Source organism: Camelus ferus, chromosome 10 (assembly GCF_009834535.1).
Source record: "Camelus ferus isolate YT-003-E chromosome 10, BCGSAC_Cfer_1.0, whole genome shotgun sequence".
NCBI classification, from domain to species: Eukaryota; Metazoa; Chordata; class Mammalia; order Artiodactyla; family Camelidae; genus Camelus; species Camelus ferus.
In genome coordinates this window covers 53868672-53881796 of record NC_045705.1, presented here as the reverse complement: position 1 = coordinate 53881796, position 13125 = coordinate 53868672, and the positions used below count along the sequence as shown (strand labels likewise).

Here is a 13125-nt window from a genome sequence, read left to right as displayed (position 1 = left end):
CAAAGGAACTAATCTATTTAGATTTATGCCATAGTTGGTATATGGGGAATGAGTTTTAAGATGACAGCACGAGAGGAGGGGAAAGCTGGTTAGAGTTGTATCAGCTAGGATTCTCCAGAGACACAGAACCACTATGATCTTGTTGTTTTTGCTGTTCTTTTAAGGGAACTGGCTCACACAATTATGGGAGCTGGCAACTCCAAAACCCACAGGTCAGTCCATGAGATTGGAAATTCCAGTAAGAACTGATGTCACAGTCTTGAATCCAAAGGAAGCCTGGGGACAGAATTCCTCTTTTTCAGGAGGCTTAAGTTTTTTTCTCTTAAGCCTTTCAACTTGTTTGGACGAGGGCCACCCACATTACGGACAGTAATCTGCTTTATTCAAAGTCTAATGATTTAAATGTTCATCACATCTTAAAAATACCTTCCCAGCAATGTCTAGACTGATGTTTGACCAAACAACCGGTCACTGTAGCCTAGCCAAGCTGACATATAAAAATAGCTATTACCAGAGTACAACTGTAAAATAAATGTGTAAATAGCCAAGCCTACACATAAAATTAGCTATTACAGGAGTACTTTTGAAAAATAAATGGATAAGGTGGTACTGGAAATAAAAGTGCTGACAATGAAAATGAAGAGACACGGGACAAAAATCTTGGACTCAGAATGTAGAAGACTGACACTGATGCAGTCATGTGGAGGGAGAAAAATAAATTACCCTCAGGTTTCTAATCAGTATGCTGATTGAATGATGGTGCCCCTTATTGGGATACGGAATATTGGAGGGGAGCAAGTTAGGGGTGGAAGGAGATAATTACTTTAGTTTTAGACAATTTGTGCTTGAGACTCAACAGACAAAAATATTTTTGTTGGAAGTACTACTTAGAGGACAAGGAAAGAGAAACAAACACAGTAGTCATGTAGTCATCAGTATATAGAGGTAAATTAAACTTCACAGGGAAACACAGTCTGGCTCCCTCAAGCTTCCTTAACAGGATGTGCGTCTGACCATGAACAAATCACTTAAAGAGCTTGTTTACTCAGTCCCTAGGAGTTCAGGAATCCTGCTTGTTTTCACAGAGAAGTCAGCTGTTTTGACCTGACAGAAGAATTCATAGTTGGTTTGGTCAGGGGCACCTCATTCTGTTCCTTTTAGAAGTCTCTCATAAGTAGGCTGGACCAGATTAGGAACACAGCATTTATGGTTCCAAAAAGCCCATCGCCCACAGATAACCATGCAAGAGAAACGTCTCCAGTCATTTTACTATCCGGCTCCACTTGGTCATTTCCCCCTAGAACGCACTCAATCACAACTATAACTATCATACTCATTCCAGGAAAAGCTGCTGTTGAAATGGACACAGTCTTAAAGATTTGGAGGTACAATAACTTTAACTTACAGCAGAGTACAACTTATGAAAAGACAAATAAACTTTTTTCTGCAGATTATTTTTTCATGTTAACCAATTTGTGTTACTAATCAAAAATTAAATTTCATTATTTAATGGTAACTCACTATAGGTCTCTGATTTACTGTTTGATATCAGACAATCTACCCCCTACCTTTACTAAGAGGCTCCACATTGGCTGATGACATACAGATCAATATATTTTGACCACAGACACTCTTCGTCCTTTTATTATTTTATGGTATATCATTATATCAAATACCGAGAAAAATTACAAATTAATTAATAAATTATTTTTCTAGCAAGCCCTCTCTTCACCATCACGCAGAGGTGTTGGCGCAGCCATTTCGCACCAGGAACTCTGGTCTGAAGGGCCAGGTACGAGGCCTCTGCATGTGGCCCTCAGTGAGCAAGTGAAACTAGATCAAGCACAAAGGAAAAGGCAAGTAGTCTTCTCAGAAAAACAAGAGCCGATTTCAAAGGTCATTGCAAGATTAGGGAGCACAGCCAAGATGGTGGAGTAGAAAAATCCAGAGATCACTTACTCTCACGAGCACACCAAAGTCACAACTAACTGCACAACAACCATAGATTAAAAAGACTGGAACATACCAGAAAAGAAGGAACCACAACAAGCCGGGTACCAAGGGTGAACTCGAGATATAAGCAAACCCCATCCCCCCAGGTGGGTGACGCACAACCTGGAGAATAATTATCTTGCAGACGTTTTCCCACAGGTGTGAGTTCTGAGCCCCGCGTCAGACTCCCCAACCCGGGGGTCCGGCACTGGGAAGACGAACCCCCAGAGCATTTGGCTTTGAAGGCCAGTGGGACTTAACTGCAGGTGCCCCACAAGACCCAGAGAAACAGGCTTCACTGTTAATGGGCGCACACCAAATCCCACGCGCAAACCGGGCTGGAGGGCAAAAGCAGTAATTTGATAGGAGCCTGGGCCAGACCTACCTGCCGGTCTTGGAGAGACTCCCGGAGAGGCGGGGGCTTCAGCCGAGGCTCACCCTGGGGCCGGGACACTGGCGGCAGCATCCCCGGGAGCTACCCGTACTGCGAGGACGCCGGTGCTGGCGTCCGGCTTGGCGGCGCCATTTTGCAAACCTTCCCGGCCCCGCCCCGCAGCCCCCAGGTGCGGCGCTGAGACGCCGCAGGCCAAGCGCCCAACTCGGCACTCAGCCCCACCGCACCCAGACAGGCAGCCTACAGGCTTTCAGAGCCCACCCTCCAAGGCCTCTGCCTACACACGGCCCTGCCCACCAGAGGGCCAAGACCCGGCTCCACTCACCAGTGGGCAGGCACCGGCTCTTCCCTCCAGGAAGCCTGCACAAGCCTCTAGACCCGCCTCACCCACCCCGGTGTCGACACTAGAAGCAGAAATCTCGCGGGACTGAGCCCACCAACAGCAAGCCGGACCCTATGCTGGGACCAGCTGGGCCCTGGCCCTGCCCACTAGCAGGCCAGTTCAACCTTCTGGACACCCTAGACTCCATACTCAGCGGTGTCAAGGACTGGACCGCCACCAATGATCTGCAGCGAGGTCTGGGATCCCTGGGCCCTGCAGCTCTGCCAGGAACCAGCCCTGCCTACCATTTTTCTGGCACTAAGGATGTGGCTTCACCAGCCAGTGAGTGGGCAGCAGACCCACAATCTTTGGGACTCTGACTCCACCCACCAGTGAACCAGCACTAGCCCCAGGGTTCCCTAGGATTTCACTACTAACCAGCCCCCTCTAAACTGCAGCCAGTAGCATCCACACAACCAACTAGGCTAGGGGCCGACCAAAGCTACCAGACCACCCACATAGCCCATCACAACAGAAGGACCCATGCGGCCCTCTTAGGGGGAACCCCTAGAGCATATGGCTTGGGTGATGAGAGGGGAGCACACTGCTGGGACACATAGGATGCCCCCTACAGAGGGCCACTGCTCCAAGGTCAAGAAACAAAACTAACTTACTACCACATACATAAAAATATAAATAGCAACTCAGACAAAATGAGGCAGCAGAGGAATGTGTTTCAGACGAAGGGACAAGATAAAACTCTAGAAGAACTAACTGAGGTAGAGATAAGCAATCTACCCAAGAAAGAGTTCAGAGTAATGATTGTAAAGATCAAATAACTCGGAGAATGGATGCACAGAGTGAGACGTTAGAAGTTTTTAACAAAGTGCTCTCTTCAGGGCCCCCTTCATCTCACTGTTCCTCAGACTGTAAATCAGGGGATTCAACATGGGGATCACCACCATGTACAACACAGACACTGCCTTGTTCTGGTCAGTGGAGAAGCTGGACTTGGGCATCATGTAAATGAATGTGATGGTCCCATAAAATAGAGTGACCACTGTGAGGTGGGACATGCAGGTGGAGAAGGCTTTGTGGTACCCCTTGGTGGAGCGCATCTTCAGGACGGTGATGAGGATGTAGATGTAGGAGATGGCTATGACAAACAGTGTGACCACAGTGACGAAGCCAGATGTAAATGAGGGGACAACTGCAGGGACACTGATGTCAGAACAGGAGAGCTCAACCAAAGGAGCAAAATCACAGAAAAAATGATTGACTCGATTTGGTCCACAGAAGAGTAAAGAATAGAAGCAAATAGTAAAAGAGCAAGCATTGAGAAAGCCACCTACATAAGACGCTGCAAGTAACTGAACACAGACTTGTGTGGACATTTTGGTGGAATAAAGCAGTGGGTTGCAGATTGCCATGAAGCGGTCATATGCCATGGCAGCCAGAAGGAAGAACTCAGTTGACCCAAAGAAAACGACGGAACCAAGCTGAATGGCACATCCATGATAGGAGATGGTATTTGTCTCCACCAGGAAGTTTACGAAGCATATTGGGTGTGACAGAAGATGAATAGCCCATGTCAGCAAAGGCCAAGTGGCTCAGGAAAAAGTACATAGGATGGTGGAGCTGAGAAGAGATTCTGATAAGAATGATTGTGCTGAGATTGCCAGATATGGTCACCAGGTAGATACATAGGATGATCATGTAGAGGATGATTCGAAGGACTGAGTCATTTGTTAAGCCCAGTAAAATGAACTCTGTCACTGCAGTGTGGTTCCCATCTCCCAGGGAATCCATGAAATAATGTAGCTCCTACTAAAGTTAACCTGTGACAAGACATTACATTAAAGAAATTTTAAATTCGATTGTTTCTTTTTTGTTAATACACATAGAAGATATTATAAACAAATATTGGAGCTAGGTTTGGACTAATTTTTTATACTTTATATATATTTGTATATATTTTAGAGTAGAAAATTTCATTCATATATATAATAAGTATTCTATATTTTAAAAAATTATTTCAGCAGTAATACTGGAAAACCTGCTTCAAATAATTTATATCTTTTTTCTATTTATATTATATGTGTATCAAATGTACTTAAAGAGTCATTGAAGCTAAAGATTAAAAACAAAGTTTATGAGAATAATTAGAATGGTCAGTATAACAAAAACTTTAAAGGTATAAATAAAAGATTATGTAATGGAGACTGACTAATAGCTAACATTGAATATTTACTTAATGACAGGCCTTGAATTAAGAATTGTATGTATACAGTTGTATTTTAATTTATATGAAATAGTATTAAGTATTTTTATCTCATTTATAGATGATGAAACTGACTTTGGCATAGAAAGTGGTAGAATCAAGATGTGAATCTCAGGTAGTTTGAATGCAGTCCATTCCTTTAGTAACTGTGCTATAAATGAAATTAGATTATACTATGATGAAATCAAATCTCTTGGAAATGGATGGATAACAAATTATCTTTCTACTTTCTGACAGATAATGTATAAAAGAGGTGCCTCATTCATCACAAAAGTTTACAATTTCTATCAGTAAAACAAGACCGTGTTTTTAAAAAGAGAAATACAATTTTCTTAAAAGGATAAAAAGAAACAGAAAGGAATTTCAAAATAAGGTTATGAATAAAATCAGCTATTGTAAACTTATTACATTTATTTAACATTTATAATTTATCAGTTGTTTTCTCAATTAGTTTGAAATATCAATCTAATTACTGTGCAAAATGTTATATGTTTAATATCAAGACATAATTAGACTACATTCATTCAAACAAATCTGACTATTTCCTAACGTAATAATGTTTTCAAATTGGTATACTATACCACAAAATGATATTAGTTTCTACATAATATACAGCTGAATAAAGTTCCAGCTTAAAAAGTTAAGAAGTTACCCAGGTTCACCCAGCAAGTTGCCAGGTTGAAATTTATCTCCAAGTTTTCTGGCTTTACATTCTCAACTTTTCCCCAAATCTCTGGTTTCCTGTAAGCTTAAGCTTTCCGAATGATACACAAAGGAAGTCTTTCCAAGATATTTACAAACATTACGTCTCCAAAGCATCTTAAGGCTAGTGAATTTTATAACACTTATTGGCTGAGTACCAAGTTTAAATATCATTTAAAAACATGTGAATTTCTGGTCTTATGAGTGGAAAAATGAGGAATCCAGGTAACTTGAAGTATGGCTCTTTATATACTAGGTAGGCTATAGAAAGTTAGGTTAATTCAGCTAAAGTTACTTGCTAGCTGACTGCTGGATAGCGTCTGCCCTGTTTCTCCACTTTGGCTTGTGAGTACAGGTATAACTTTAGAAAAAAGTTGTTTTCAAATGGTTATTGAAAATCAGTACAACTGATGAACACAAAAGCCAAAAATCTTACCTCTTGAAATGAGAATTCATTCGTCTTACAGTAATAAGTTCAAAGTCATTGTTGTAATATAACAGCCATGCTGTCTTGTTATTGTTTGCCTTTGAGGATAAATCTCTGAAGATTCCAGAGATCCAAATGTGAATTCAAAAACACCAAGGGTCATTATAGCATTCTCAAGTGACTATTGAGCAGTTCACCTCACACAAATATAACTCATCTTTAAGGGTTCTGTCAGTTCTCAAGTGATTAAGGGTTTTCTGCTGTTTTTATCTAGTTGTTGGTGCACTTGCATTTGGTAATTATTGGAGCTATAATATAATAAATTGTCTCAGAGCTAAATATTGGTTCTCAGTTTACTATATCAACTTAAGGACTAAGCTTAATAGATTTTCCTACAGAACAGTCCAACCAAAAAGAGCATTCTTTTCAAATGCACGTGGAACTTTCTCCAGGATAGATCCCATGCTAGTCTACAAAACAAGTCTTCATAAATTTTAGAAGATTGAAATCATGTCAAGCATCTTTTCCAACCACAACATTATGAGATTAGAAATCAACTAACACAACTGCAAAAAAAACACAAACAAATGGAGGCTAAACAACATGCTACTGAAAAACCAATGGGCCAATGAAGAAATCAAAAAGCATATCGAAAAATACCTTGCAGTGACTGAAAACAGAAACACAACTTTCCAAAATCTGTGGGACACAGCAAATACAGTTCTAATAAGGAAGTTTATAGTGATACAGGCATACCTCGGGAAAAGAGAAAAATCTCAAATAAACAACCTAACCTTCTGCCTAGAGAAATCAGAAAAAGCAGAAGAAACAAAGCTCAAAGCAGGGAGAAGGAAGCAAACAATAAATATCAGATTGGAACTAAATTAATAGGGACCAAAAAAATTAGAAAAGTATCAATGAAACTAAGAGTTGGTTCTCTGAAAAGATGAACTAAATTGATAAAACTTTAGCCAGACTCATTAAAAAAAGAGGGCCCAAATAGATAAAATTGAAAATGAAAAAGGAGGAGTTACAACCAATGTTACAGAAACAAAATCGTGACAGAATACTACAATTATACACCCAAAGTGGACAACCTAGAAGAAATGAAAAATTGCTAGAAACATACAATCTTCCAAGAGTGAATCAGGAAGAAACATAAAATCTGAAAAGAACAATTGCTAGTAACAAAATTGAATCAGCGATCAAAAAGCTCCTGGGGATGGGAATAGCTCAGTGGTAGAGCACGTGCTTAGTATGCATGAGGTCCTGGGTTCAGTCTCCAGTACCTCCATTTTCAAAAGTCAGTTTTGATAGCTTCTAAGAATTTGTCAATTTCATCTAAGTTATTTGATGGATTGGCATACTATTTTTCACAGTACTGCGTTCTAATCTTTTTATTTCAGTAAGATGATAGTAATGTCATCTCTTTCATTTCCAATTCTAGCTATTTGAATCTTCTCTCTCTCTCTCTCTCTTTCTCTCTCTTTTTTTAAAAAGACTTTACTTCCTTAGAGCAAGTTTAGGTTCCCTGCAAATTGGAAGGAAGGTACAGAGATTTCCCATATCCCCTAAGGCCCTACACGTGAATAGCCTCCAACGTTATCAACATCTCCCACAAGAGTGGTACATTTGTTACCAAAAATGAACCTACAATGTCATATCATAGTCACCCAAAGTCCATAGTTTACCTTAAGATTCACACTAGATGTTGTACATTCTATGGGTTTGGACAAATGTATGATGACATGTAGCCATCATTACACTGTCATAAAGAGTATTTTTAATGTCCTAAAAATCTCCTGTGATATTCCTATTCATCCCCAATCCGACCTCTACAACCTCTGACAACCACTGATCTTTTTACTCTCTCCATAATTTTGCCATTCTTCTCTCTTCTCTTCTTGGTCAATCTAGTTATAGATCTATCAGTTTTGTTGATCTTTCTAAAGAACTAGCTTTTGTTTTCAATCACTTTCCCTATTTTTTTCTATTCTCTATGTTATTAATTGTCCATAGTGGTAGCCATCAGTCTCAGTTATAACCTTCACAACCCCAAGCACTATTTGCTCTGTGGTCTGTCCTTTCCAGAAATCTGTATCTCTATGGTAATTATCTCACACATATTGGTGGACTTGCTGTCAGAGAGTAGGACCATTTCTCTTCCTGAATGTGCCACACAGACTTTTTTTTCCTTTTTTGCCTTGGGAGGCAACAACTGCTTCATCCTGGCTACCATGTCCTATGACCGTTATGCTGCCATTCCCAACCACTGCACTATCCCGTCCTGATGACCCAGAAGATCTGCCTTCAGATCATGATGACTGTGTTGCCTTGGGGAAAGATTGGCACTGGCAAAGTTACAGTCTTCACTGCATCCAAATTCATGTTTTTGTTTTTATTTGTATTTTTATTATTATGTTCCAACAGCATGCTGGAATCGCCCCCTCTAAAAGGCTGGATTTCTGCAAAGTCTCTCTTATTCATAGGTTTCTGCCCAAGTCAGCACTCTCCACCATGGCCAAGAGGGACTGGCACAGGTTCACTGGCTCTTGCTGGTTTTGAGGCCCATACTGAGGTCTTTCTGCCTATTACCAGACACACAGGTGGGCAAAACTCCTCCTGGATCCCTTGGAGTATGGTTTTGGATCCCACAAGTCCCCCTGAGGCACTTTTGCTCATGTATGGCTACCTAATTTGTTGTTTGAAAATGGGGACAAAAAGGAGACACATCTCACACTGCCATGAAGCTAATCTTACCCTGGACTTAATGTTGTGGGTAGTAGAATCATTGCTGATGACTAAATAGAAAGATTGCATGATACAATTTGTATTCAGATTAATCTAGTGTTTATATTTTTTTATTAAAGGAAAAACAAGGTTCCTAAAAATATTATCCCTTTTTTATTACAAAATATCCACATAGGAAAGAAAAAAAAAAAAACAAACTGGGAGAAGAAACACAAAGAGGTCTGTAAGAATACAAATAATTTTAAATTTCATAAGTGATACCATCTGGTTTAAAGAGAGCATTTTCAGGGCTATTACAGAAGTTCCAGTGAAATTATGTGCAAGGAATCTGAGAATGTCAGTATCAGAGGTAATAGGACTAGGGGGGAAAGAAGTGGTTTAACATACATTACACAAGTAGGCAGCACACATTTGACAGGATTGAAACACCTTCAAGAACACCTTCATCTAGAAAGGAGCCAGGTCATGCCAGTTGGCCCCCAGAGTCTTTCTAGTGGAAACTGTTGTACGTATTTAGTGGAATAGATCCCTGAAAGGGAAAAGCTAGGCTAAATGGAGCTTTCAGATAGCCTCTGGGTTGGCTTGATGAGGCTCACCTGCAGAGGCATTGTGTGAGGAACTCTGTTGCTCAGCTTCCAATCACAAAGCAGCAGAAGCGTTAGAGCCACCAGCATCACTGATTTCAGCCCTTAGATTATCTGTACATCATGGGCACCATCTCTTTCAGGTGACAAGATCACGGGTGGCAATGCTATTCTTTATTTCCCATTCAAGGAGTTTCAGATGCTTCCAGCAGTTATTTTCAAAGACTGCATTCAAAGAGCACAGAACTGATCTGAAAATATTTGTATTTAATAGATGGAACACAAGAGATCTTTAGGGCAACGAAATTATTCTGTATAGATACCATAGTGGTGGCTACATGTCATTATGCATTTGTCAAAGTCCATAGAATGTACAACATCAAGAGTGAACCCTAAGGTAAACTATGCAATTTGGTTGATGATAATGTGCCCATGTTGGTTCATCGATTGTACCAAATATGCCATACTGATGAGAGATGTTGAGGGTAGCGGAATATATATGTGTGGGTAGGGAGGGCTATGTGCAAACTCTCTGTATATTCTGCTCATCTCTGCTGTGAACCTGAAACTGCTCTAAAAAAAAATAAAGTCTATTAGTAAAAAAAAGAAAATATTTGTACTTATAGATGTCAGAAATGGTGGGTGAAGTAAAAATAAAGCTTTTTTTTTTTTTGGCTAAATGCTCCTACCTTAGTAGTGCATGTTTATTTTTTCACCCTGAAAATTTTCTTGAGATTAATGCGATAAAATTTGTGGGCCTAGCATACTATGAAAACACACTGAAATTTACTTAGTACATTATTTATTCGTCTTCAGGAGAAGCCTTTATTACAATAGTGTTTATTCTTAAAAATCAGATTACTTTAGGACCACCAATGTGTTCTAGCCATTAATTTTCTCATGGCCTCTTTAACATCCTTGTTCCTCAGACTGTAGATGAGGGGGTTCAACATGGGGATCACCACTGTGTAAAACAAAGATACCACTTTGTTTTGTTCAGTTGAGTAGCTGGACTTGGGCATCACATAAATGAATGTGATGGTGCCAAAGAACAGAGTGACCGCTGTGAGGTGGGACGTGCAGGTGGAGAAGGCTTTGTGGCGCCCCTCGGTGGAGCGCATCTTCAGGACTGAGGAAATGATGTAGACGTAAGAGAGACCAATGATAAATACAGTGACTACAATGATGGAGCCAGAAAAGATGGCTGGAATGATTTCAGAAGTAAAATCATGAGAACAAGAAAGCTCCAAAAGTGGTGAATAGTCACAGAAAAAGTGATTTACTTTATTCAGTCCACAGAAGGACAGACTTAATAAACAGCCAGTAAATGTCCAAGCGTTCACACATCCACCTAGGTAGGACATCCCCACTAAGAGGATACAGACTCTAGGGGACACATGGGTGGAGTACAGCAGGGGCAAGCAGATGGCCACATAGCGGTCATAGGCCATGGCAGCCAGCAGGAAGCACTCGGCTGTCCCAAATGTGACCACGGAACAGAGTTGGATGACACAACCAGCAACGTGGATAGAGGTGCCCTCCCCTAGGAAGCCCATGAGCATGACAGGTGTGACTGATGAGGAGTACCCAATGTCCACAAAGGCCAAATGGCAGAGGAAAAGGTACATTGGGGTGTGAAGCTGGGGGCTGCTTCTGATTAACATGATTATGCTGATATTGCCCATTAAGGTGACAACGTAGATTCCTAGAAACATGATAAATAAAATGGCACAAACTGTAGTACCTTCTGTTAACCCCAAAATAATGAACTCTGTCACAGTTGTGTAGTTTCCAGTCCCCATCTATATGGAGAATGGTGCGCACTGAAAGAAAAACAAGTGGATATCAGAATGGAAGAAAATACCGTAGTCTACATACTTATTTTTTACAATAGCTATATAACAAACATCACAACATACACACTCATGTAAATATTTGCGGGAAATGTTTTCATACACAATACCTTGTGTGGGACTTGAAAATATAAATGCTCATTGATACAAGGCCAGGAATACTCAGAAAAATCTTTTTTTTAAATTAACACATTCAACTCAATTCGCATTATGTAGTTTACGTGGTCCACGAGAAATAGTTTCACATGAGCACATCCTAGAGATGGCCACTAGATGGTACCAGGGACCCAGTAACTGTACCTTCTAAACCAAATATGATCAAAGAGAGCAGAAATGTCATGCCAGGGCTCATGGAAAAGAACAACTGTTCAACGTGACATCTGAGGCGTCATTGCTTGTATGAAAGAGGATGCAGTCATAATGAGTCTTGAATTTAAAGCAGATCTCAAACAGATTAGCTGCATGCTAATCCAGAGGACCAGGAGGAGGTCAGTAGCTCATCCACAGGCTGTGGTCCCCACCTACAGGTATCACCATTGGAGGAAAGCACAACAAATAACCAGGAAGTTTGGACAGAGACGGAATGCAGAAGGTGCTCAAATCATGAACAAGTCCACCTGGAGAGACTGAGGTTTGGAAAAGGAGATGCCGCATCTTAGGATCAAGCTATCTGATTCATGATAGTGAGCCAACCTGGGGAAAGGGAACCAGACACACTGACCAGGTTACTCCTGAAAGGCTTTACAGATGTCTGAGGCTTTGCAGAACCTGAGGCTGGGCTGCTAGCAAAAGCTTCCAGCCTCCTAATTCCCACAGGCATCCAGCCCCATTTGAATAGTTCCTGTCTGAGAAAAATCACACCTTTAGGTCAGCTTCTGGAAAGCTCTTCCCCCATATAAATTTGTTTGAGAAAAATCATGAAAAAGCAAGAAAATCATGAGAGCTTTCTCATAGAGTCACAGGATACCCAGCTTCCAAAGGCCACTCCATCTCTCTGATTTTACAAAGTTAGAAACTGACATCTAAAGAAGTTAGATAACTAAGTTTACATTAAATCGCCTTCTGATAAGTGAGCTGAAATGAAAGGTCATACCTGGAGTTGTATTTATATAACACAAACATTTTCTGTAATTTCTAAAGAAGAATATAGAATATCAGAAAGTATATTTGATTCATTTATATGATCAAAAAGTTTTTTTACTTATGTTAATATATAAATAATACCTTTACCTTAAAAAGTTGCTTTGCAAATCTAGTAATTCTAATGCAGAAATGGCTACAGAAATGTCACTACAAGGATAAAGGGTCTCCTTCAGTGCCCGGTCCCAGGGAACTGATGTGCCCTTGTTTTCAGCTGAACCGTTATGGGTCCTTGGTAGATGATGAATCATATTTAACGAGGATTTTCTTTTTGCAGAGCAACTAAGGGGCTAGGCATAGTATTTGAGTGTAGATGCAAGGAAGAGAGTAAAATAACCATTATATGTGAGCTGAGCAAAGCTGAAGTAGGTACATGAGATGGGCAAATCCAACAAAAGGGCAGCGGGCCCCCAGGGGACTGAAGATTCATGTTAATGATTGTACCAGGGAGAATGAGCTAGAAAGATAGGAGGTGGTGATGGTTACAGTTTGGGATGCAAACAGTTTAAAGTGAGATTAAAAGTTACAGTTATCGGCAAATGACGATGCCTATTACGTGTAAACTCTGACAATGAGAATGTCTGGGTAGGGTAGGGAGAAAAACAAGATCTCTGGAGGAGAAAGCAAGAAACTAAGAGGCCATGACGTTAGAAGGATTTTCTTTGCGGAGGTATTAAAA

General features: G+C 40.5%; 1 protein-coding gene and 1 pseudogene across 1 annotated transcript; both read right to left on the bottom strand.

The window, feature by feature from the left end:
• Positions 1-3586: 3586 nt before the first annotated feature.
• Positions 3587-4517, bottom strand: LOC102514989 (annotated as a pseudogene).
• Positions 4518-10316: 5799 nt separating this feature from the next.
• Positions 10317-11255, bottom strand: LOC102513344 (olfactory receptor 508). Its single transcript, XM_006183077.2, has one exon. The coding sequence runs from the start codon at positions 11253-11255 to the stop codon at positions 10317-10319; it is 939 nt and encodes a 312-aa protein (XP_006183139.1).
• Between the last annotated feature and the right edge of the window lie 1870 nt (positions 11256-13125).